Source organism: Larimichthys crocea, chromosome IX (assembly GCF_000972845.2).
Source record: "Larimichthys crocea isolate SSNF chromosome IX, L_crocea_2.0, whole genome shotgun sequence".
NCBI lineage: Eukaryota > Metazoa > Chordata > Actinopteri > Sciaenidae > Larimichthys > Larimichthys crocea.
The window spans coordinates 9519251-9545488 of NC_040019.1; the positions used below are offsets into that span (position 1 = coordinate 9519251).

Consider the following 26238-nt stretch of genomic DNA (forward strand, 5'->3'; position numbering starts at 1 on the left):
AATGTGTGTGCTCTGAGTGTGTGACTCATGCTCAGCATGTCTGTGTGTGGCTGTCTGTTTATCTTTCCTCTCTCTCTCAGACACCAGCCTGAAGCAGTGTTTCGACTTGGCAATGGATCTGGATGCAGCCTCAGCTTCTGTGGATGGTGGCGCCGGCTGAATCCAAGCCACTGGACACAGGTGCTGCCCTTACTGATGATGTTGGGGATGGTCAAAGTCCCATCTCTCCACCAGACCATGTTTATCTGTGTCTCATCTGTCTTCTGATTGCAATGGTATTGTCACTGTAACTGTCCTTGGTACTTTTTTGTCATCAGGCATCTATTTTGATCTGACCTGTCCAAATATTTTCCATTTTTTGTCAGCCAGCTTGTGGAAAAACTCACTGCATTCCTAAACAGACATGATTCCTCATCTGCAATGATAACTAGAGTAATGATGGGGCATTTGGGGGTTTTAAAAACACAACTTATCCCCACATATCCCCACTGACGTGAGATGAATTTTGTGAATGATGCTGCTGGGGAGTTCTACATCATTGAATAAGCAAAGATTCATTCACATATACAAGCACTGACCTAAAATATATGACTTAAGTAAAGCATTTGGGTGCCACTAAATGTCTGATTACATATGTGCACATAATAAAAATGGGAAATTTAAAATATGTGGACATAACTTTGATTGATAATACCAGTTGAAGTTGACCTGCATACCATTTCTAATTAGGTTGCTTGGATAGCCCTGAGAAAAAAATAAGAGCAGTATAAAAGCAGGTCACACAAAGTGTTTTCAGAATTACTCAGATCTTTGTTGTTTTTTTCTGATTTCAATTCATTTTTGGTTTTCTTCCTTTCATTGTAGGATAAACTATCAATAATCAAATGCTACTGGTTCCAGCTCCGAAAGATGATGTTTGCACTGTATTAAAAAGTACTACTGTGTTAGCTGTCAGTGCTGGAATTCAGAACGGTTTGTTCAAATGCTGCAATCTGATTACATAAAAATATGGTAAAAAAGCGAGGAATACCATCTTTGTGCTTCACTTGCACTTAATAACACATATAACGGTGTCTTATTTTCCATAATATTCTCTCTTTAAACTTTTAAATAAAATCCGAACACCTCACACTGCATTATGGTGCCAAATATATCAGCACCGACTAAGCTTTGGATCAGGACTTTTTTCCTACGATTGTCTAGATTGTCAAATATGGTTTACAGTAAATCAGCCGAATAATCCTTTAGTGTGTACCCGCCCTCATATGTTGGAGAAGACTCGGCTGCAAGCTTGCTGGTTCAAATCATCACGCAGTCTTGGAAAATATGAACAGGGAAAATGAAGGAGAAACACTTGCTTTCCAGAAAACCACCAAGATGCCCTCGAGCAAAGTATTTATCCAAGTATTTATCCCCAAACTGCTCCATTAGAGCCGCTCAGTGGCCAACGGTAGAAGACTGGTTTCACTGGCAGCTTCAACAGGGGAATGCGTGTGTGTGTGTGTGTGTGTGTGTGTGTGTGTGTGTGTATGTGTATCTGCAAAAGTGGAAAGGGAGCGCTGCTGAGAAAAAAAAGCACAGAGACTTGACTGAGCTTGACAGCATGAGATGAGTTTGTTACTTTGGATCCACAAGGTGAGCAGGGCACAAGACTAAACTGGACTCCTTATTCACCTTATATTATAGACTTACTAGACGTACTATGGCACAGGGAGTACAAATCCAATAATTTCAAAATAAGTCAGAGTAAGTGTGAGAAAATGACACTTTTCAAACACTATGGCTTTTATTTGCTGAGTCTAGAGAACAAGATCTCACCATTTTAAGAGGCCCCTATTATTTCATAAATCGACCCCTGCAACGCTTTCCAAGTTTGTATCAGCAATCTTGATCCCTCCGTTTTGGAGAACAATGAAGGTTTTGTGTAGCCGCAGTTTTCAGTATTTGCAATGGAAGTGGGAGCTACCCAGATGCATACCTATACAGCTCATAATACACGATGTTTCTATAAAAGGAGAACCTATAGTCTGCCAGAGTTTCCTGCCAATTAACATTACCGACTCCTCTATAAGTGGGTCATATACCGTACACACATATATATCAATTTACTCAACTAACTTTTTTTAAACACTAATTAGCAGAGATAAATAGAGATGGGCATAAAGGGAAAAGAAAAAAAAAGACAAAGACAATGACTTCTAATCTGTATCATACTATCTGTTATGACATGATTTATAGTGGTGACTGGCACATAGCAGAGTGAGTCACCCACACCATCTGCCCCTTCCTACCTCACCTCTGCCAGCATGCCTGTGTCTAGCTGTCTGTACCCTCTCTTCGCTCACTGGTGCCCACGCTTCATCAGCACTCCTCCCAGGGGTGATGGATGGCCTGTCCATAGTTCCCAATGACTAAAGCCAGCTTCTTCCAGACCACCTAATTTCTCCAATATTATTAAATTCCTTCCTATCACCCTTCCTCTGACTCACCCCAGCCCCTCGTCACAACCATGACCACTTCCCTAGCCCCATGGCACAATGGTCAGCACCATTTATGGCAATTGATAAATTGCCCTGCGTCATGTTCTCTCATCCTCAGTCTAAGCTCCTCTTTCTGTTCTGTATCCAGACCAAAACTTTAACCTCATTGTAAATTTAACTCTATCTTCTATCAATTCATTAAACATCTTTATTCTTCTATCTTTCGGTTTACTGTAACTCTCATTTCTGATCTAATTATCTTATTACTATGTCTATCTTCATGTTTTCATCACTGTTTTGAAAGAATACTCTTTGAGGAGAAAATACAAACTAAATTGGACTTTAGCCCTGGTCTCTGCTTACCTTACATAAAACGTGGCTCGTTAATGATTTCCTAGCAATACATCACTTGATGTGGGCTTGAAGTTAGTTATTTATTTTCCCTGCAAGGAAATCCAGGATCCAGTCTCAGATGTAAACATACAGAGTTATTAACCCCTGTAACTTTATTTATAGCAGATGTACTATTATTTGAACACAGACCGTTTTCTTCTATTTGCAGTTGAAACATTAAAACAGAATCTAAAACTTGGATGATCATTTTTCTACCTGTGTAGACCTCTGCCTCAGAGGGATCCTCCACTCGTTTATGCTGGATGATGTAGTCAGAAACTTTGCAGCCAATCAAAGGCTCGACATCCATCCACTCCAGGGCCACCATTGTGCTTGATGGCTCCAGGTACGGGGCTAGACGCAAACTAATGGAGTAAGACAGAGAAGACAAGGATTACGATATGGAAATAAGATCAAAATTCACAAGAGATAAAAGATCAAAATGCTGCTACCTCAATCTGGAATTTCAAATTAAACTATGTCTGTGCATGTGTCCAACAGCATGGACCTAAAACTGGGATGGATGAGTAGGTTCCCATGTGGTCATTATTGTGTGAGAGTAGAGTCTGATTCATCTTTGCCTATATCTCATTGGACAACAGGATGACAAACAGCTGCTTTGATCAAAACAGCATTCCAATACCACCTGTTCTCCAGCAGTGTTCCCTGTGCTCAAAAGAGATAAAATAACAATATTTTCATTTTGCCTGCCCTCCAGCTGTCTCTTTGAAAAAGGCTGAGAGAGGTAGGTAATCCCTCTCTCATAAAATATATGCAGCTCAGTTTCCTTCTCACAGACAATAACAGTAAGTACTGGAGGTCTTTACTGGCCTTGGACTCCGGCACTGGCCAGAGTTGGGAGATTTGGCTGCTGCAGCGACTCTTCACTGGTCCTTTCGGGCCAGCAGGCATGGGCCCAGGGAAAGCCTGACAAAAACTGTGATTGTGGCACCACACCCTTGCTCTCCAATTCCACAACCGCAATCCACAAACAAAACAATACCAAAACCACATTAAGCGTCTCAAACTACTTGTGCAATACTTACTAGTATTAACTACTTAGTAATACTGTAGTATCATTGTCTAAGTCCCAAATAGCACTAGTTCTGGTAAAGACTTAACACCAATCATGCCCAGTTTTCATGGAATTGTAGATGGTTACATTTCTATTTATTTTAGTTCTTTAAGGTCTTTTAGTTCATGTTGGCCAAATGGACAAATTAAACACTGGCTCTAGATAGGACCTTTCACTTTTTTTCACGCTTTTTGTGGCCACTGTAGTTTCTGTAGGGGTGGTAATTAAAATCTTACATAGTAGTCATGTAAAGCTAATACTGGTTATATTTTAAATAATCTACATTCATCAGATCCTCCTTACTATGTCCTCTTGTCTGTTGGAGTGTGTCGAGTTGATGGGCCAGTCCTCTCCAATTGACAATGCCATTGCTACCTAACCTTGGAAGTAAGATTTGTTAATGTTACCTTGTTTTTGGGCAATGGCATTATTACTACCACTAGTACACCAACAATGACAAGGTAAAACAAGTTTAATTGCACTTCTGTGTCGTTTGAGTGCAAAGAAAAGATTTCAAATTTCATTTGTCCAGCATCAGCATTTTGAAAAGCTGGCTTGTACTGTTGCATCTCCCTCAAAGTTATTACAGTATTACCACCAAATGGTGTGGAGTTCATGAAATTTAGAAAATAAATATAATGCAAAACTATAAATTGTGGTAACAGTTAGATAATGTGGGCATAATCTCTGCAAACAAACATCAGTCTGGTTGCAAATGTCATTAGGTCTTGGACCCCAGAATCCTCTTTTGCTGCTACATTATATTTTATCCTTGTCAAGCTTTTATTGTTATTCTAGAGCAACGGCAATAAATGTTGCCCCTCATTAATTCCATAATATAACATACTAATAAGCATACTTTATTGTCATTCTTTAATTAAATGCTGTAGCCTTATCCTCTGAAGTCTTGGACTTTCAACTTCCTGTTACTCTTTAAAAGTTCTCAGGGCAACAATAGCTGGGTTGGATGACTCACAAAAGTCACAAGAGTATCATTAGGACACCTTGAATGACAGCATGTTCTTTTCAGAAGGGTGTAAGGGCTGACTGACAGCTATTAGATCTTTGGGGACTGTGCTTTTGTCTACAACTTTTTCAAGTCCCCCTAGAGTTAGTAGAGACAGATGTGTGTGTGTGTGTGTGTGTGTGTTTGTGTGTGTGCATGTCCATGTGCATACGTGATGTGGTGCATTAGAGCATGCATCCATGAAATCTCTCTTGTGCACGAATTCCTAGGTGTCATGGTGTCACCTCACACTTACATTGGCTGCCTGAGGGGGCTGCAGTTAGGCAGGCCATCTTTGCTGAAGGCACTCAGGTCACAGCGACACCAGTTATCAATGACATCGCCCTTTCCAGCACACCAGTATGAGCTCATTGTGGCACTCTTGAAGGCCTGTAAAGGGTAACAGGTGAGAGAAATGCAATTATCTCTTGGAACATGTGCTTCCTGTCCATCTATGCTTACCCCACCCCCAGCTCATCCCAGAACACACACAGGCACACATCTTAGTACTTCAGTCTATATGATAACTCTTCATTGACTATATTAATTTTCTTTTCCCCATCCCTTAAAATTCATATAACATATTGAATCTCATTCTTTCTTTAATATCCCTTTGACAAAGTGAGGTAAATGTCCTTACTTTGCACATGTCTCTGGGTCTAGAACTCAAAATGAGTCTCACAAAGACAGACGTACAGGTACACATGCACACACCCACACACGGAGTGACCTTTTCATACCCACCGTTCCCAATTACCGGAAGGCAGCAACATCTCACTAACATTGACAAGCTTACACTGTGATATCATAGATGCACTGTGACTTTTATGATGGAGGTGTGAAAGCTGTGACACTCCCCACCTCCTCCATTCTATGCGTATGTTTGTGTGCGTGTGTGTGTGTGTGTGTGTGTGTGGATCTGACGTTGGTGCTGTCGGTCTGTCTGTGAAGGGGATGGAGGGGGGGAGGGATGTTAGGAGATGACATCATCTCCTAACATCTCCTTGTGCTGCTTCATTAACGGGCGAAAGAAAAATCAAAGGCAGAAGCTCAGCCATCCTCTAAAAGGCAGCAAAATGCCAATATAACCGTCAAAGCAATAAAGTATAATGTCAGGGCTTTCCCTAAAGCCACAGGCATGATAGAGAGTGAGTTCAAGGGAGTTCGCAAGCACTCTGGCTCCCTCTGTCACACTATGGATCAATGGAGCACTCAGTTATTTATGTGTCTAACCAGTTGGCAGTGCTGCCTCATGCAGACAACTTTGGAGATGCAGTTGATCATGGTCACAAAAATAGGACACTGGAACCATGCGGAAACATTATCACTGGGTACCAGGCATCCAACAAAAAGCAGAGAGAAGCCACTCCTTTGTTAAAATACACCATGACATTCACTTATCCGAAAGCAAAGGAACTGATGAGACCACACACATCTTTAAGACAACCACGCACATGCAGCATGCACACGTGAGCACACACATGCACTCCAATTAAAGATTGATTTCCACAGTTGGTTGTTTCATTTCATTGGAGAAATGCCAAGGAAGATTTCTGCAGTGTGTTGATTAGTGAAAGTGACATTTGAGATGACTTTGGGCATAGTCCTGACCAGAAAGGCAGATGGCTTGGCCAAAAAAAGAGTCAGGGTATGCACTCAGAAGCTGATGTTAGCATTTCCACAACACTGCATTGTTAGCTGTAAAGGAGGCTCAACAGTCTTTCATGGGAACTGACTTCTTCCAATACCAATTGCTTTCACTCAGGGCAAAGGATCTTGAGAGTGAAAGTGACCTAAATGAGCAGCAGAGTAAGAAAGAGTGAAACAAAAAGAGAACGAGGCTGGAGAGACCAAAGAAAATAGGACAGTAAAAAGTCAACAAGATGAACAAGGAAACAAAGGTGTGAAAAAGGAGACTCCGGAGTCCCAAAGAATTCCCTACCTTACTCTGGGACAGGATCAAGATCCTTCAGCAGTCAAGGTTTTCCCATTATTTATCCTCCAATATAAGCCCCTCTAAATGAGCATGCTGAATGAGCAGTTATTATAGAGGGTAAGCAAGTACTCCATGGCCATATAATACCCCCCTGGAAAAACCAAAAAGGGGAAAAAGGTAATTACATTTCTCCCCCCTTGCTTGAACCCATGTGGCTAACTGCTGCCAGAAAACAACAGCAGCAGGGGTCTTGCCACCTCATGTCAATGGGAAGCAGGCCACAGACAAAGGCAACAAGAAAAAACCTGAACACAAGGTCTATGCACGCACACAGACTAGACAAATATGAGAAATGAGAAATGACCTCCGCTGCTAGGGGCAAAAGAGAAAGACCACAGGACCGCCATGCATTTACCACCACCAGATTCCTAGAAAAACCCCATATGGGTCTGTGCGCTTGATTGCATGGCTGCACATGTGAAAAATAGACAAAGCGATTACCGCCGTGTTTATGTTTGAAGAGTAATGCAAGCCAGTCTCCACTGGGTAAACAGGGAATCTAATTGTGGTTTAGAGAATGAGGTGGGGGGCTGGGTGGGGGGCACAGGAGGTAAAACAGAGATGAGGATTTCGAGAAAAGCAAGAAAAAGCGATAGTTAGCTAATCCATGTTAAGTGATTATATGTGAAGTGCGATGTGGTGAAAACTTTAATATGTCCTGCTGGTGCAGGTAAAAAAAAAGGCCTGGGTCAGTAACGGAAATCCTTTAGTGAGATGAGCAAACACTCTGAAAGGCCCAGGAGAACATACTTCTATGTTTAATGCAGTTACTAGATAAGTCATAGCTGAAAAGAGGATACCCTATGCTGTATTGATTGACCAAAGATCATGCATTTCCTAGAACACTATAGATCCACATACATTCTGCATTGGTCACATAGAGGCGAGGAATAAACCTTATCCATTATGTTTCATATTAGCAAAGCAAGTGTTTTGCCAAAGATGGTCCACAGTTTTGTGCAGTCATGACAGATTTGCTTTCAGGAACCATGTGCTTTTACCCCAATGGTTACAATAACACATCATTTTACCATTTCACAAATATGCCACAATTCATCTCTATTGACCTTATCGATACTGAACAAATTGAGCTGAAATGTAATCACCCCCTGCTTTGAGCAGAAGACAAGATCAGTGTACAAGCAAGGCTACTGAACATCAGCAACAACTCCAGCCACAAATTCCAAGCCTTGACATCATCTGGGCCATGCAGACTCACTGGCACCAAAATACTATTTGGACCTTTCACTTTCGTACAAGGCTGTCGTGACTTACAAGAAAGCAAGGGAGGCCATTGTGACCTCTTTAATGTATTAATCTGTTTGTCTAGTCTAAGCTGACCATATTACTGTCTGTATTCAGACGCTAATACATGAAAACACTGGCCAGCTGGCCCACAGTATTGATTTATAAGATGATCACCAGTGGTGGTAAAGAGTCTAAGTCAGCACACACAGGACACCATCAATAGTGACCTAAGTGTGTATGTCTGTGTGTGCGCACACATGAATGCGTTTATGTATCCCTTCCAATCATTCAGGGATAATGGTGTTAACGAAGGAACCAATGGGCTGGTTCTAGGAACGTTGTCAGAAGTAGGTTCTTTCCAGGAAATTGGACACAGGGGGCAGCTGGAGGGTTGGTTCACCCAGAGGTTGATGGGGAATTGTGACGTCACTGGAGAACCATCAAAGAAGTAGGTGTCAGTCTGGCAATGTTCTAAACTAATCTGACCTTTCAAAGCAAAGTAAATTTACTTGTTAGTCTGCTATCTTATTGTGTGTTACGAAATAACATTCTGAGTCAACAATAAAAAAAAGCCAACAGAGGAAGGGAATGAAAAAAGAATAATTTTAAAAACATGATATATTGCCTTCTATGTGATTCATGAAATAATTATTGATGCTGCCTTTGAACCATTCATTATTAGGGGGGCTGTTTTGGTTAGTTTTTTCTTTGTGATGGGAAAAGTTTTAGTGTCAGGGTCATCAATTTGGTTTTGTCTGTGCTAGTGCTGATTTTCTTTTTATGAAACAAATGCTGACTAGAACAAATAGAGTTGCCAGTTTACTAGGTACACCAAGCTAAAACTAATGTAGGAACATTCTCTAATCTAATACAAAAGCCTTGTAATATGGCCCTAAAATAATAGGGCTGCTCCCTTTTGTTGTTGCCACACTTCCACACAACCAAATTGACCCCTTTTTTGGTACTAACTTCTCCACCATAGAACCGGTGTGATATGACACACCCCTACCTGCAATAAACAATACCACAATCTTCATCTCTCTAAAACAGTTGAACATTATCAACTTCGTGGAGGTAGGACTTATTATAGGGCTGCTGTATTAGACTGCATTCGTTTTAGCAAGGTGTATATACTGAAACAAGGTCACAACTGAGTGTAGTAGTGGTCATGAAGAGTTTATATGAATCGGTTTAATGATCTATAGGAATGTGTGCTCTCCTTGGTACTGAAGCGATGGTACTAGGATCAAAACTTGCAATTTTTAGTAGCAACATTCATGGTGTGTTGCTTCTTGATTTTTTGTGGAATTATCATCATTATTATGTTCACTTCACTCACAATTATGTTGTTGCTCCTTTGCTTTTGTGCTCCCCTCTTCCACCACTGAAAATGTACTAAGCGCGCCCCTGCAAAGGGCTGCAGTAGTGCGTTATGGTGAGAGCATGACAGCGGCCACTCGGCAAGATATAGAGCATTCTGACCCATTAGACTCACAACCAATTTGTTCAAAAGGTTTGCCATAATTCAGTCACAGCAACACAGGGCATAGGATCACTGGCAAGCTCCACAGGCGTTAGTGTATTTATTTATCCACTGAGGTATTTTTTTTCTGGCACTGAAACAGGGGAGTATCTGTGTGTGTGTGTGTATTTGCGTGCACACACACCAGGCCTGTAAGCAAGACCACCTTAGTCGTGTCCAAGCCAAGTCCAAGACCGGTTCCAGTCGAATTCAAGTCAAGACCAGGTTTAACGCAAGCCAAGCCTGAGAACAGAGCAACTTGAGAATACCAAGACAAAGGGGGAGTAACCTCAAACCTTTCCTTCCAAATGCAAAACATAATCATTTTGTTTCATTCTCTTAGAGTACTCTTGAAATACATTATGTTTCCTGCTCTTAGAGGAGCAAAGCTAATGAAGTATTCACAAATTTAGCTGTACGTGCAATTGATGAACGCTTGAGCAAATTTTAAGAAACATGTTTCCACAGGTGAAATTCATTTTATATTGCAAGGTGAATAATGAATCAAATAATTATTTAAACATTTCTTTCACCCCCACTTCCACTGAAATGAAAAGAAATCTCTCATGCCCCTCACTTTTAGCCAATAGGGTGAATAGATTTTATTTTCATAAAAATGTTTTAAGTTAACAACAAATGTTGCCAATACTCTGCACGCCACACTGTAGATTTCACTATAACAGCAACAGTTGGACAGGAAGGCCTGTGGATGGTCCACAAGGGGAATTGTTTCTGGAAAGAGAATTTTTCAAATGTCACATATTAATGCGGTGAGCACCATTCACCTTCATTGTATTGACGTGGAGGTAAATATATCAAGGATGCATGTCTTAAAATCTGGCATGGATAGACACCACAAAAGGTTTGTTTTTCTCTGTTTGGGTACACCAACCATTTAACATGTTTCATGTTTTCTAGGAAATACTCAAGTAACTATCCAATACTGACTGATAGGATCAGTCTTCCAGGTATTATTTTCCCCAAATCCTTAACTAGTCATTGGTAATGTCAGTACTGGGCATGTATACAAAGACATACTTTATTCCCCATTCTCCTCTTTGACAGAGCCACACTGAGCAAGCCATCTACCATTTAATTTGGTTTCTTTTCAGTCCTGGTAGTGGTCTTTTCAAGGAAGGGGTAATTTTACATTGTAACAAAATCCCCCTCTGGCTTAATAATGAGGAGGTTTTGTGAAAGGGACATGACATGTCCTGTCAAACAGTCAGGCAGCCAGGGAGAGTCCACTGAAAGATGCAGGTAGCTGGGACAGGAGGGAGGGAGGGGGCCAAAGAAAGAGTGACAGATCTATGTAAACCAGATAGTTGGCACACAGATACATGCATACAAATATTATATATACATAAAGGTATGACCTCAGGCCACCTAATCATAAGCAGAACAACTAAGCCTCTATCTTGGCTGCTTTAAGCAGTTTATGGTAAAATAAAAGAAACTAATCTCTGAGAAAGCTTTTGCAACATGGCATCTGTCTTTCCTGATAGACCCAGCCAAAGAGAAAGCTTGTCTCAAGTAAAAATGTATGTGAGAAAGAGGGAAAATGAGCAGTTGTGTGTGTGTGTGTGTGTGTGTGTGTGTGTGGAGGGGCAGGTTGTTGTGGTGTCACTTGTCTCTAATGCAATATACGTATGTGCCTTTCAGACTAGCAGCAGCGGTTGCGGCCAAGAGAAGACGAGAAAGAGAGGAAAAAGAGGAGCAGAGTGATGGACTCCCCTCCCTCCCAAGAGGTCGATGACATCAATAAGAAGCTAATAATCCTGCCTCAAGCTACCTCAGAAGGGCTTGCCAGAGCAATCCACTGCAGTCTACCCCTTCTCCTCCTCCTCATACATCTCACTCTCTACATCCCCAGAAGACCATGGTTTGGGTAGGGGGAGAGAGAAGGATGGATAGTGAGGTGTTTGGAAGAGAGGGAAAAGAGACATTTTGCTCTTCCTCACGTTTAGCTATTGATGAGGCCCACTAGGGATCGTCTGCTATTGATTGTGCCTTCTTTTCTTTGGGGCTGTGGTGCTTGTTATGGGCGGCACGTACAGGGGGCTTTGTTGCGTGTGTTTTTTGTGTGCATATATATATATATATATATATATGCGCGCGTGTGTGTGTGTTGGTCTCCTTGCTTCTGGTATTGTTGTTGCCTGAAGTCATTTCAGAAGGTAAGGTAATTAGACGCTTGATTGGGGGGAGCGTGAACCAGTCTGCTCCCTATGGCGTGTGCATGCATGTGTGTTGGCTGTGAGTCACCTGCAAACCGCTCTTGCGTTGGTTCATAAACGCTTTTGGAAAACATGTACCAGATAATAGGTAGCAAGACAATGTCAAGATGAAGCTCAAACAGAGCAAAATGTGGTAAACTAAATGTCAAGTGATGCCAGAGCCCCCTCCTAAATTACCTTATGGAAAAGAAATCTGATATGATTAACTTCCACTGCACAAAGATCCAAAGACTTCTCATACAGGATGAATCATAAACACAACATGTGGCCATTAAGCTGATATTACATTCAGCTGTGTGTGCTTGTTTAGACTCAGACACACACACACACACATACACGCACACACTCACACACACACACACATATATCTTACACATATACACATTGACTTTCCCACAAGAGGAGAAAACCATGATGTCATCTTTTTTATGCCCTCTGTATTACAGCGCTCATTTCCAGCAGTCAAAGTTAACCAACTAATGCCACCTAGAGGTGATTTGTCACAACTGCATCATCAGTTGAATGCCTCAGAAGACAATAGATATACACTGTATGTATAAAGGGATTACACCACCCCCATTAGATTGTATATAAGTTAAATATAAACAAATAAACAAATGCTGCCTACCTTCCGAACAGATTACACCTTTTGTATATATGTGTTCATTTGACTTAGGCTTAGAATAAACTTCTGTTTTCGGGGGTAGTAGTATTGTCACATCATTGTTCATAATATGTTGACAATGTTTACATTCTTAATAATTTACAAAACATCTGAATTTTAGAGAAAGTCCATTCCTGGATGTGGATGTTTTTTATTGTTATTTTTGCTTTTTACCTTCAACTCCATTGGGTATGTTCATCCATCAGATCTCTTGACTTGATTCTCTTTGTCATGCTCTCGTTTTACAGTCACTTTCTCAGCTTCTCCTTCTACACACACAAGCAGACACACACACACACACCCTGCTGCTTTCTCACCTCTTTGGTGACGTTGTCTTGGACCAGGCTGTAGAGGGGCACCACACGGCTGACTTCCAGCAGCACAGGGATAGGGGGCGGCTGCTCTCCACTCCTGCTGTTACCGTTGTGGCCTCTCCCTGACACTCCTCCCATCATGGCCTGGTGATGGCACAGGTGGCAGCTAGCTGGACAGCTGCCCTTCTCCTCGCAGCGGATCTCCACGCCATTTACCATGTCGTCAGTCAACAGCTGGCTCTTCTGCAGCGCAGACAGGTAGCTGATGAAGGGAACCGACTTCAGCTCACGCCGCCCACCTCCGCCAACCCCCTGGTCTGTTGCCTCTGGAGGGGCAGGAAGGAGAGGGGGGCAGGATATGGGTAGGAGGGGAGATAAACAAAGTTAACAACAATACTTGTTTGCATTCATTTTGAAAGAAGAGGAAGGAAAACAGCCACTTCTTCGACTTTCATATGTATTCTTTTCAAAGTGCAAAAAAAAAAAGAAAATCCTCTTCCTAAACTTTCTCTCATCTGTATTTCCATAAAACAATTTATTTAATCTTCACTTGGAGGAGGAAAGCACATTCACAGCCCCTCAGTTGTAGTGAGTGTCCGCATCTGGATTTACTTTCACTTACTGCCAAGGAAAAGAAGAAAAAACAACAACTAATCCCTTACTGTCATCAGCTTTCATAGACAAAGGATGAATGGAGTGAGGAGGGATGAGGGGTGTCACTGGCTTCTTCTCCTGAGTGTCAATAACCACTACTCGATGTTTTCACTTGAGTTGTGGGGGGGGGTTCTTACTCCCCCTAATCATTATTTCCTCTTTCACGGACAAAACAGCAGTGACAGAAGCAGGCGAGAAGTAGACACAGGAGAGAATGCTACTTGAGTGTCGAGTGTTTCACTTGGAGGACACATCAGGCCGCATGTTACAGTAGAGCGGATCTGCCATCTGTGCTGATGTGGCAGATGTGCTTTTTGTGTCTATTTGATTTACAAGGACACATATGTGAGTTTTCCAAATGAGCGATAAGGGATTCCTTTTGGTGATAAAAAGGTGTATTAAAGTTGGAATTACTGGCTTGTGATGTAGCTTTGGAGGAACTACAATGCATGAGGAATGTACAGTATATCTAAAAAATGTATGATTTCAATTATCAAGCTCTCTATCTTGCAGAATATTTATTTACCTTTAGTACTAATCCAAACCATCAGTCCCATACATGAGAATAAATGTGTTAAAACATAAAGAATGTGCAGAAGTTTAAGTTACAAACACATACTCCCACTCACATGCACACACAGAAGCCAATGGAAGGGTCGAGGAGATTACCGATGCGGTACTGCAGACGGTGTTGCATAATCGCACATACGCACACATGCAACAGAGCATATACCCACAGACCAAGACAAGAAAAACAAGTGAAACCCCAAACCCGAAGGAAGCAGGTAAGACAGCAGGATAAGCCCTTGACATTATTCAAGGTGGGGTAATTGGGAGCAATTAGGGTTAATATTTTAAATGGCTTATTTCCTGTTAACAGTTTTAATGACAGTGAACTCAAACCTACTTCAAACTATTTTAAGTGGTAGAGACAGCATTCTGCACATGAACTCAAATACTGTAGGGTATGTGTGAGAGACAGAGAGAAATAAATCAAAATCTAAATGTGTCTTCATGTGCAATTTCACTTCTGACTCCTGTAATGTCAGTTATGTTAAATGGGTTAACCCAAGACATGAAAAGGGTGTGTAAACTTTCAGCCGTTCATTTCTCAAACACAAACACACAGCGACACATGAGCTTTAGCAGAAAAACACAGATGGAGACGTTTTCCAAAATTATTTGCAGTAAAAAATCATATTACGTATTAAAACGATTAGTCAGTCATACAGCATGAAATACTTATTTAACTACAATACAACTCAAATTAATTTTCAGTTTAGTAAGTAATTGAGACCACAAGGCCTTGACGAAAGTTTAGTTTTCTGCTGTATTGTTGACACAAAAGTAACAAGCAGAAATCATGTGATTACAGGACATGGAAAACTGTAAAAAATCTGTGTTATCTTGCTTTGTTAAAAAAATAACAAACAGAATAGTGAGAAAATTGGCATTGCATTAATAATTAACATCTGCCTAGAAAATCTCAATGAGATTAATTTCCGTACTTTATCAAATTAAAAGCAGATTTAATATACTAAAAAAAAAGAAAATTATGAAAACATATACTGGAAAAGACAAAAGAATATAAACATAAAGTTGCTTTTAATGTAGGCTAACTGAGTTTTGGGGCTATTTGAACAATATAACTCACTATAGAAAGCAGAAGAAGTCAACGTGATGCAAGAGAGTGCGTGTGTAGATGTGTGTAGCCAGAATTAACAAGCTTTAGCGACAGTTCACTGCCATGGGGAAAAACAGGGCTGTAGTCAATTTTGGGGGGATTACGATGTTCACGAGGCCAATGGAGATTCTGGTAAGGGAGTTACGAAACATATTTATCTAACAGATCTAAAATATATTGAAATCAGCTTTAAAAAACAAACAAACCCTACAATGTGCAATATTCAATTATTAAATTTAAGCTGAACCACAGGTCCTTGAAACTTTCAAATTCCCCAGAAAAAAAAACAAAAAAACATCAAGGACATGACCCTTGTGTCCTTAGTTGTAGCTATGACCCTGGTGTTTGTGTGTAAGAGAGAACTTAGACTGTATATACATCTATGTATGTACGTCTTTGTCTGTGGCTTACTCTCTGTATGCCTATGTAAGAGACTGGCAAGCAGCAAAAAGGGTGGGTGGTAACTTCATGTGCGACAGTATGTAAACAGGCTCAAGGGGTGGCCCAAGAGCCCAATTACATACACTTCTTGAGGCAACACAGACACAGAAAAGAGCTGTCGAAACACAGCTCTCACAATAAATCCCTGTGGCTCACGTAGGCTCTAGCCAGCCAGCCTTATTCACTCTCACCCCCTTTCACTCATTTCACCCAAGATTACTATTGTTTATATCTATGTATCTAGCTTAACAAACACATTTTACTCAAATTCTGGCACTGTCAAGTATTTGTGGAGCAAATAAAAGACATTCCAGGTCATGTGGTTGTCAGTGTTAGCTGACAATAATAGTTCACAGGCAGCGGTAGAAAGTAAGAGCAGTACAATTTAATAGTTTTGTATTTTTGCGTCATTAAATCAAATGCACAGATTTTGCTTGTAACAGAGTATTTCTGCACTGTGGTATACTCACTTACTGAAGTAAAAGATCTGAGAACTTCTTCCACTGCTAAACTTGCTTCCCCTGTTTTGTATTTACTTTTGGACTTTTACAACTTCTTTAACTGCATTTACTCCAAACCTTGTTTTGAGACTGGCAACTACTGTAACATATAATTTCCATCTGGAATCACTAGAGTACTTTGTCTGAGTGTCTGTTTATTTGTGTTTCTGCAATGTACAGTTTCACTGACCAACGCTGACACCCTGCATAAGGAAATTAAACTGGACTATATGTATTTTTCTCCAGTAAAAGGACTTGCCTGTCATTTCGCCTTTCTATAAACTATGACATCTCATTGCTGGGTGGAATGAGTGTGATACTGCAACACTTGCCTGTCATCAAACATAGTGAGGATATAAATGGAGAGCATTTCCTAGCCATTGATCTTGCACCGCCGTTATTAATTAAAATGTCTTTGTAGACTGGTTGCAGTATAATTACTCATCAGGGACACATCCCCTCTGGCCAGGGTTATGTTGCCCAGGCAACAACAGCAAAGGTGTCAGATATCTTCCATAGCAATTTAATACAGATGTTGTTAGATATGGTTACTGTTGGCCTTGTTGTTTTTGCTTTATTAAAACAGCTACATGCACCACGGATTTGAACAGACTCTTGTTATCTCATATTACCAATTCCAAACAATTACAGCAAGCGAGAGACATGCTAATAAAATAAGCATTGTGTAAGCTGTACCTACAAAGTATTCCAATTAAAATGCGTGATACTTTACAATATCAATTATTTGAACAGCAGTTACTGTGCAACTGTCTGTTAACAGCAAACCAAACACAGCAACGTTCATAAGATATGTTAAATGACTGAACCTATTTGTTTAAAAAAAATGTTTGACCAAAGAAGAGCAGACAGTTTCTTTGTTGGGTCCTACTGCCCACATTTACTCTTCTAGTAGACTTATTCTGACATCTAGTGGCCTCTTTCTATAATTACTGGCTTAGGTCTAAAAGCTGAAACAAGTCACACAACATCTGGACGTTTTCAGTTGCAATTGTAGCCTGTGGGCAGTACTTCATGTTTTTTGTTAGGCTTATTTTCTCAGTTACAGGTCTGTTTACTAGTTCACTCAAGTGAACAAATCTTGCATGGTTATTCTTTAAAGCAGATGACTACCACAAATAATTATAGGTATGTCCTTCTAATAAACAATAAAACAACCATTGCAACATATTATAGTATAGTGTATAAACAAATATAGTCATGTAGTATTTATTTTGTTTAATATTTAGTTGGTACTGTGCATTACTATAAATAAAAAAATACAGTTTGTTCAAACTCTTTTCTTTTTTAAGCATAAGCATGTTAAGAATAAGGCAAATACTGGAGGTATTTCACTCATGTTGGAAGTCAAACATCAGTCAATCGTCATCGGAGACATGCATATATCACTTGATGATATATATATATAAATCAGACATTCATAGTATTTTTGAATTTTGTGGATTTGTTAATACTGTGTGGGATTGGCATTTTTTCTAAGGGAATGAGTCTTAACTGTCGTCATCATCACGTTGTTGAGATGTCTGCTTGAGATGTTTGCTACAGTAACATATTGTCACACATTTATGAAAGCCATGATGACCTTGTCAAGTTTTAACAATGGAACAATGTGGAGTCGAATCTTATTGTTACAAGTGTCAGTCACTGTGTTATTAGGGAGAGTGATGTTTATAATTATCATTAACATTTAACTGTTTGAAGGGATGTTTGAAGGGATGTTGTGATTTCTTCTAATGCAGCCTTTCATTTTAATATTAAGAACTGTCTTTTGTTTTCATTGACAGACACTCCATGCTCTACTTCTTTTGAAAAAAAAAATCGTCTTCATGTCAATAATAAATTGTTGTTTTATAAATAAATAAATAAATAAATAAATTTAAAAATAAATATATATATATATATCACCTGTATCACCCGACATGTTGCTCTACAAGCCCACACAGCAGCCAATCAAAACAAACGTCAGGCTACGTGCTGTGCGTATTGCGTCACACACACACCCCGGCTCTGCGTGCGTGCGTGCGTGCGTGCGTGACGTCGTCAACACTGCAGTCTCTCAGTAGCAGCTGCAGTAGCAGAAACACAGCACGCCCATCACAACCTCTGTACTTCCAAACCAGCTAATACTGAAGAAAAAGGTAACGCTTTGAAGCAGAAATGTCAGGCATTGATAAGGAGCTATGCATATCTTATTTATATCGCGCGTTCGTCAAAAAAAAACAGCCCCTCCGTGATAATGTTTGAATAACATTGTTTGCCAACGGTAACGCGTGTTGTTTTGTCGACAGGCCTCCGACTTACTTGTCTAAAAAAGAGCTAATTGTCAATGATAGTCGTTTGTGAGTCTGGTCTGCAAGGTCAATCTGTTTTTAAAACATCAAGGGGGGGAAGCACGGCGGTGCCTTCACATACACATAACCTTGTTAGCTCGCATCACGTTGCTTGTCATCATTAAGTAAAACGACGGCGTGGCAATTAGCTCCCTGATTAATAACAACAATTAATCGGAGAGCTAACCCACCTGCCAATAGCAACATTGCTTCACTGTCGGTCGCTCATTTGCTAACAAGGGGATGTGGTCATTTGTAGCTGTCAGTGTTAGCCTGTTTAATTTAGTTGACTAACGTTAGACAGCTGTTGTCAGTGAATGGTTTCCTTGTTAACCCCTGCAAATAAGTAATTTTAATTAGTTTATGTCATCCAAAGTTACACTGCGTCAGCTGTCTGTGTTTTAAAGAGAAGCTCTCTCTGATAGTTGCAGCAGGTCACAATAAGCTGCAAACTGACCTACTAACATTAGGTTTCAGATCAGATGAGGGTCAGAGTTAAATACAGAATCGGAGTGTCGCTTTTCACCGTGAGGCATCACAAATTGAGCATCTGTTTTCATGTTGCAAAACATAATCCCTTTTTTTTGTTTTTTTCTCACTCAAGGAAAGGACCACAATGGCGGCAGCATTGTCCCCGCTGGACCCAGATCTCATGAGGGAGGTTCTTGAATGCCCTATCTGCTTGGAGACCTACAATCAGGAACAAATGAGACCCAAACTCCTCCAGTGTGGTCACACGGTGTGCCGGCAGTGTCTAGAGAAGCTGTTGGCTAATACTATCAATGGCGTGCGCTGCCCCTTCTGTAGCAAGGTCTCTCGCATGAGCAGCATCTCCCAGTTGGCCGATAATCTCACCGTGCTCAAGATCCTAGATTGCACTACGTCCTGCAGTGCTGCTGCTGCCGCCCTAATGTGCAAGTCATGCTGCAACCGCCTACCACGACAGTACTGCCATGATTGTGCCACGGTCCTGTGTGAGCTCTGTAAAGGAGAGGGCCACCTGCATCAAGGCCATTCGGTCCAGCCGATTAGGGTGGCTGCCGAACAGCGTCGTAAGGAACTGGGTGGCAAGCTGACTGCTCTGCGCGATGTTATGGGTGAAATTCAAAAGAAAAAAACAGCTATTGAAAATATAAACAAGTCCTTAAGGCAAAAATACCAGGCAGTGCAGCAGGACTATACTACAGCCGAGCTACGTCTTCAAGAAGAGCTCAGAAGATCTCGAAGGACATTCACGGCTTCCATGGCAGAAGTGGAAAAGCTAAACGGACAGGTACTGGAGGAGCAGACATATCTCCTTAACATTGCAGAGGTAAAAGTGGTGTCACGCTGTGATTACCTGACAATGCTTGTGAGGCAGAGCGATATCGCTTTGCTAAAGGATGATGGTGAAAGCAGTGATGATGAAGAACTGGATCTGAGGAGCAGCTTACCCACCATGTTTCAGCTGCAAGAGCCAGAACTGGTTAGAGCAGAGCACACTAAACCTGTAGAAGTGGGCCATGTGACCACAAATACTTATACAGTCAATACAGATGATGAGGATTTGGAGATTGGATTTGAGGGTGAACTAGAGAGTATAGCTGGGGTAGCAGGGGCTACAGGTGGTGCAACTGGGGCTCCGGTGGATCTTTACAGAGACATTGACATGGTAACGGCTGTAGAGGAGGCTGTATGTGGTTCACCGGGCAGCTTTAAGTCAAAGTCCTTGGATGCAGGTGGGGGATCACCAGGAGGAGCTGGTGCAAGTGCAGGGCCGCCAGTCTGCCAGTTTGTGAAGAAGATGGGCTGCAAGGGAACTCTATCTGGCATGTTCAATTTACCAGTCAGCATCTGTGTAACACAACAGGGTGAGGTGCTGGTGGCTGACCGTGGGAACTACCGAATTCAGATCTTTAATCGCAAAGGTTTCCAGCGCGAAATCCGCCGCAATGCCAGTAGCATCGATAACTTTGTCCTGAGCTTCCTTGGGGCTGACCTGCCTAATCTCATTCCCTTATCCATCGCTGTCACTCCTCAAGGCCTGATTGGGGTAACTGACAACTATGATAACTCGGTTAAAGTCTACACTATGGATGGACACTGTGTGGCTTGCCATAAGAACCAACTCATTAAACCCTGGGGCATTACTGCCATGCCATCAGGTCAGTTTGTGGTGTCAGACGTGGAAGGTGGTAAGCTGTGGTGTATAGCAGTGGATCGCAATGTAGGTGTGGTCAGCTACAACCGATTGTGCTCTGCTGTTCGGCCAAAGTTTGTGACCTGTGATGCAGCTGGAACAGTCTACTTCACCCAGGGCCTGGCCCTGAACTTTGAGAAACGCCACAATGAGCCCCACCTGGAGGGTGGCTTCTCTATTGGCTCAGTTGATACCGATGGCCAGCTAGGCAAGCAGCTTAGCCATTTCTTCTCAGAGACAGAGGACTTCCGCTGTATCACTGGCATGTGTGTAGATGCCAATGGGGATTTGCTGGTAACAGACAGTGGCAGAAAAGAAATCCTCCAGTTTCCCAAAGAAGGCGGATTTAAAATTCTCATCCAGGAAGGGCTGACCTGCCCTGTGGGAGTGGCCACCACACAGAAAGGACAACTGCTAGTGCTGGATTGTTGGGACCACTGTGTCAAAGTCTACACATACATCCAGAGGAGGCACTCCTCTACTTCCTAGAGGAACAATCCAGTCCACATGAGCACTGAGAGGTTTATTAGGAATGTGTTGGTGTGTATGGAAGTTTAAAAAAGGTAGAAACACACTGTTTATCCGTCACTTTAGTTTGGCCGCAGTCCAAACAATTCTCACTCCAGCTTTCATTGGGTTATTAAATAAATGTTCTAGTTAGTTTGATTCTGTTTAAAGCCTATTGGATTTTATTTTAATACAAATTAAAAATCAGCTACTTAAGCTGCTTTTCACTTAATGGATCATATCTCTAAAAACGGACAGTGCAGCATTTTTATATCAAAGAATACTGGCACAAGTTGTCACATTAAAATAAGCGAAAGAAGCCATTGACGTCAAAACTAATGCAGGCACAAAGCACAGATGCTTTTCTGTTATTGACGGCGTTGTCCACCATTCAGTCAGACTGTGTGTGATGCATGGCTTTCACTGATTTGGCTCAGCTTTGCAGAAGAAAAAAAAAACTGAAGAAGAGCTGGAAATAAACATGTATTTACATATGAAATAAAGCATACCAAGGCTTTTGGCCTGTGAAGCACTTTATTGTTGACAAGACACTGTTTCCTAGTGTTAGGTTTTAGTAGCACAGACATTGGTGTTGCTGAATGCAGCTGGCAGCTTTAATGTTTACTGTGCAGTTAGCTAATGGCAAACCAATAACCAATAAAGGATCGGCATTCATTGAATTGCATTTAATAACATTCAGGGAACACTAAGTGGAGAATATTATGTTACCTACAAGAAAAGAGCAATGGTTTAAAAAAAATTAAGATATCTGTTAAATTAATTTTTTCCAAAGGTTCTCTGAGGGTAACTGAGTTACGGGCACCAATGTTTAATTTGTAGGCAACATTATTATTAGAGTTCTTTACCCAGTATTTAACACTGCCTAGCCAGCCACCCTGTATACATCAGCCACACTCGAGTAACCAGTTGCACCATTTTAGAACTTAAAAGACATCCACTGTCTCATGTTCTTTTATTCAACCTTCATCTAGTGACTCCTTAACCACAGCCTCATTTATGTGAGTACGGGGTAGCTTTAGGTAACTGTCTGCAAGATGAAATTTATCTGCTCCACATCCTCCTCCTTGTGTTTCCTTTTTGTCTAACTCTTATTGTTTTACTTATGATCACAGACTCTGCAGCTCATAGTTTTAGTCCTGTACTTCTCAGACAGAACTGGGTCCGTTATGAGTAGCAAAGTTCTCAAGTCCCAGATGACCTTTGTAACTTTGAAGGCCCTGTTCTTCAAGGCTCTGTTCTTCCTATTCCCTACACCATACAATCATATATAAATTACCTTCTGGCTCTATACTTGCTCCAGCACCAAGACCACATAAAGCATAAGTCTACAGCAGCCATGTACAACTTGAATAGTGTTTACAAACTTGTTCAGCCCTGACGTTTACTCCTGAGAACTTGTTCCATGCAATTGTGTACTCATGCCTGGCTTGTGGTAACACAGTCTTTGCATGGATCAATGGCATGGAGTGTACAGAATAGCACCACTAGGATAATGGAGAGTGAAAACTCGCATCACACACCAAATCTGGCTTTGTTGCACTGGGATGCTGGTTCCTCGTTGCTATATCTCCCTCAGGTTTTTTATTAAGCACTAGACAACTTGCAACCTGAGTTCTCTAGTGTTGCTAGATATGGTAAAGACAACAGCCATATACAGTATTTTGCTAGTTGGTGCTAGTGTTAGTTAAAACAAATCTATATCCGCATGTATTTATTATTTATCATGTAGATTTACTGAAGTGTTCAGTCCATATGAATCATTAGAAAGACGATGCTTTCAGGTCAAATAACAATGAAAGACACCTTTAATCAAAATATTTAGTGGCCTAAATATGGGGAATCAAGTTAATCATTGAAACTCACCCATCAGTATCGTATGTAAATTATTCTATATCTATAAAGTCGTAAATAGGAAATATGCCTGTTCTGAGGCCATACGTATCTTCCAGCCCAGGTTTGCTCATGAGAGCATATCGCATACTGACTCAGTTTCAGCCTTAAAAATAAATAATTCCACAAAACTGACCTTAACTCTGCACCTGGAGCCCTATTAAACAGCAACGTACAAATATACATATCTGAGAATCAAACTGTATCATAAACAATAATGTGTTTTTAATATTTCTATGTAAGAAAAGTGATAAGGAGAATAAACTGAATTTAAGTATCAGGTGAGTCTGTCACAGTCATATCCTTGAGCTTTTTATTTTACATGATGTATTCATTTTATTGTTAGACAATGTTATCTCTCAGTACTAAACTCATATTTTAATTTGATATAGTCTCAGCTGCATGTCAAACTCGCCATCAAAACAGATTTCCTTTTCAGTGCTTACACTTAATTCAAGTTGTCACTAGAAGTAGTCATCGCTAGAGAATATTCAAACTTCAACAGTGACAGATAAATGCATATAATGCTAGAAAAAAATCAAGTGTCCTTGTGTCAGTGTGCTGAACATAGTGTGTTACATCATCATGAATATGTTTTATTATATGGTATGACACTGAAAATAAGTTATTACCTTGTGCACTTCTTCAGAGTTTATTCATTTAAACTATTCAGATCATAATACTGCAATATGTCCATGAACCAAACTTCCATGTGTTTGAGGTGTTGCGTCCTTTAGAGACTGTGAACTTTACAATGTGTTGAACACATTTCAGACATGTCCGTGTAGTCAAATTCATGTTTGTATTGTTGAATATCTGAGTGCAATAAACATTTATGAAACCATTCAAAAGATTCTTTTGAGACCATTCTGACATTTGTGTTTGCTTTTATCAAATGTGTGTACTCGTACAAACTTTATCTTTTCCCATGTGACCTTGGCACCACAATTGACAGACTGTAGAGTTCCATTTAAACACATTTTGATTCATACTGTAGTTATGCAATAATGTAGTCTGTAGAATGACTAGTTTTCAAAAGGAAATGAAACTCTCAATAGCTTCCCATTAAGTGAAAGTAGAAATACAACAGTATGAAGATTTCAAAGTACAGGGACATTATGTATGTACTCAAAATACCAAAAAAATAAAGAGTCCCTGTCTTTTATTTAGTATTATTGGATAAACACTGATTAACATTACATGTAAGCATTGTAATGTTGTAGGTAGTTAAGATGGAACTAATTTAATTTGGTAGTTGGGTAGTTTAATAGCTATCTTTTTTTAAAGCATGTTTTTTTAATGTATGTAAAGTATAAAGAAGAACCTAGAAGCTAAAGCTAAAGATAGCGAAGTACACATTATAATATATGCAAAGAATTGAGATAAGTCCTTTCAGCTCAAAGTTATGTGGAGTGAATTTAATAGATACTTTCCACCACTGCTTAAGGTGTACCTCTGTACTACTTCCTGTCAGGATTTATGTACTTTATTTAGCACAACTTCTTTTTTTTTGTGCCACATAAAGAGTGAAGAGCATGACCATGTTAAGAGTCGAAATATGCACTTGTTTCAAATCCTGTCAAACATTTAAACAAAAGATTTTACTGATTCGTTAGAGTCTTGTTGAATACTAATCATTAAATAATTAAATCTAAAACCTGTCCCTGCAACAGTGCCCTCTATGTTCCTACAAGGTAAGCAAATATGTAATACTATTATTTATGAAACCCAGGTGCCAATCAATCAGCACTTTTTGCTTCACAAAAAAACAGGATTAAAAATACACCATTTAAATAGAACAGTGCCTCGAGATGCTTTTGAGATGCTATAAAGTCACACTGCTGTTTAATTCAATTCATGCAGCTTATGCTGCCTTTTTACCAGGAGGCGAATTAAGGATGAAGTTTTCAAATATAACCCAGTTTAGTTTATCGTCAAACAAAGTATGACCCCCACCCGCTGTTAAATTACAGTCAATTCTGCTCTACTTTTGTTCACTGTCTTTGGAATAGGTTATGTTGCCCTGGTTACATTTGATAGTAGCCCCATCACTCCAAAAGTGACCGCTGTTTCACCCGTTCTCAAAACATGGCATGCTCTCCTCCACACCTAAATCTTAAAATGATATATGCCATAAATCTATCTGCCTTTGACAGATTTCTCCAACAAAAAAAACAAATCTATTTGTGAGGATGTCATCTCCATTTATCTCTCTAGAATTCAGTGTTTTTGGCCTATTTTCCTTCCTGTCTGTCAGCATGCTCACCTTTCTGATACTGCAGCCAGAGCTGCTGCTGGGCCTTCTTGCTGGGAAAGTAGATGCTGCAGCTGAGCTCGGAGCCGTACAGGGCTTCAGAAACATAGTGGCTGCCGTATTGCTGGAGAAAAGCCAGCAGCTCCTCACGTGTGCTCTCGGCTGACAGTGTCTTCAGCACCTTAGAAAAGCCTACCAGGTTAAAAAAGGAGATAGGAGGATGGTGATTTTGTATGCAGAAAGGTGGGAAGGATGGGTCGTATATTGAGGTTAGGTTTACATGTGCAAAATCGAGATCTATTAAAGCTCAAACAAATACACGAGACAATGTGCAGAATATACAGAAATCTGTGTAGGCTGGTAGACGACAGTACTAAACAGGGCACTAATCAGATTTAAATTTATGTGTGCAGAGCTTTGTGATGTTAAGAAGTCACCACAGGGTTAAATTATTCAGACGCTGACCTGTAGATAAGGTGATCGAGCTGAGTTTGACTCTGTACAGATTGCTTCGCACTCTCCACTGTTGAACCATAGGATAGCCCACTGCCTCACTGAATTGAGCATCTCCTAAGAAAGACAGAAAAAAAGGAAACAAGTACACAAATTAACACAAAAGAAAGACAACAATTTAAAACACATTACAAAACTGTGATTCGTAAAGAGCAGCTGACATTTTAAATATGATAAATAAAAAATAAAAAATCAATCATTTTATTTGAGAAGTTTATTGCAGATCTGTTGTTATCCATTATTGCTTTAACATCGTTTATTATCACAGCCCATATCCCAGCTGCTCCCGGATCAATGGTAGATATATAGTGA

General features: G+C 40.5%; 2 protein-coding genes across 3 annotated transcripts in view; one reads left to right on the top strand and one right to left on the bottom strand.

The window, feature by feature from the left end:
* The window catches only part of astn2 (astrotactin 2), a 240246-nt gene that overhangs the window by 33648 nt on the left and 180360 nt on the right, over positions 1–26238 (bottom strand). For both annotated transcript variants that reach the window (XM_027282013.1, XM_027282012.1), the window contains 5 exons: positions 25879–25983; positions 25426–25605; positions 12939–13261; positions 5211–5344; positions 3090–3238 (listed from right to left, as the gene is read on the bottom strand). In XM_027282013.1, coding sequence (XP_027137814.1) covers positions 3090–3238; positions 5211–5344; positions 12939–13261; positions 25426–25605; positions 25879–25983 — 891 coding nt within the window. The remainder of the gene's footprint in view (positions 1–3089; positions 3239–5210; positions 5345–12938; positions 13262–25425; positions 25606–25878; positions 25984–26238) is intronic.
* Positions 18232–21706, top strand: trim32 (tripartite motif containing 32). The gene is made up of 2 exons (XM_019274108.2): positions 18232–18370; positions 19167–21706. The coding sequence occupies exon 2, from the start codon at positions 19179–19181 to the stop codon at positions 21228–21230; it is 2052 nt and encodes a 683-aa protein (XP_019129653.2). The 5' UTR covers positions 18232–18370; positions 19167–19178; the 3' UTR covers positions 21231–21706.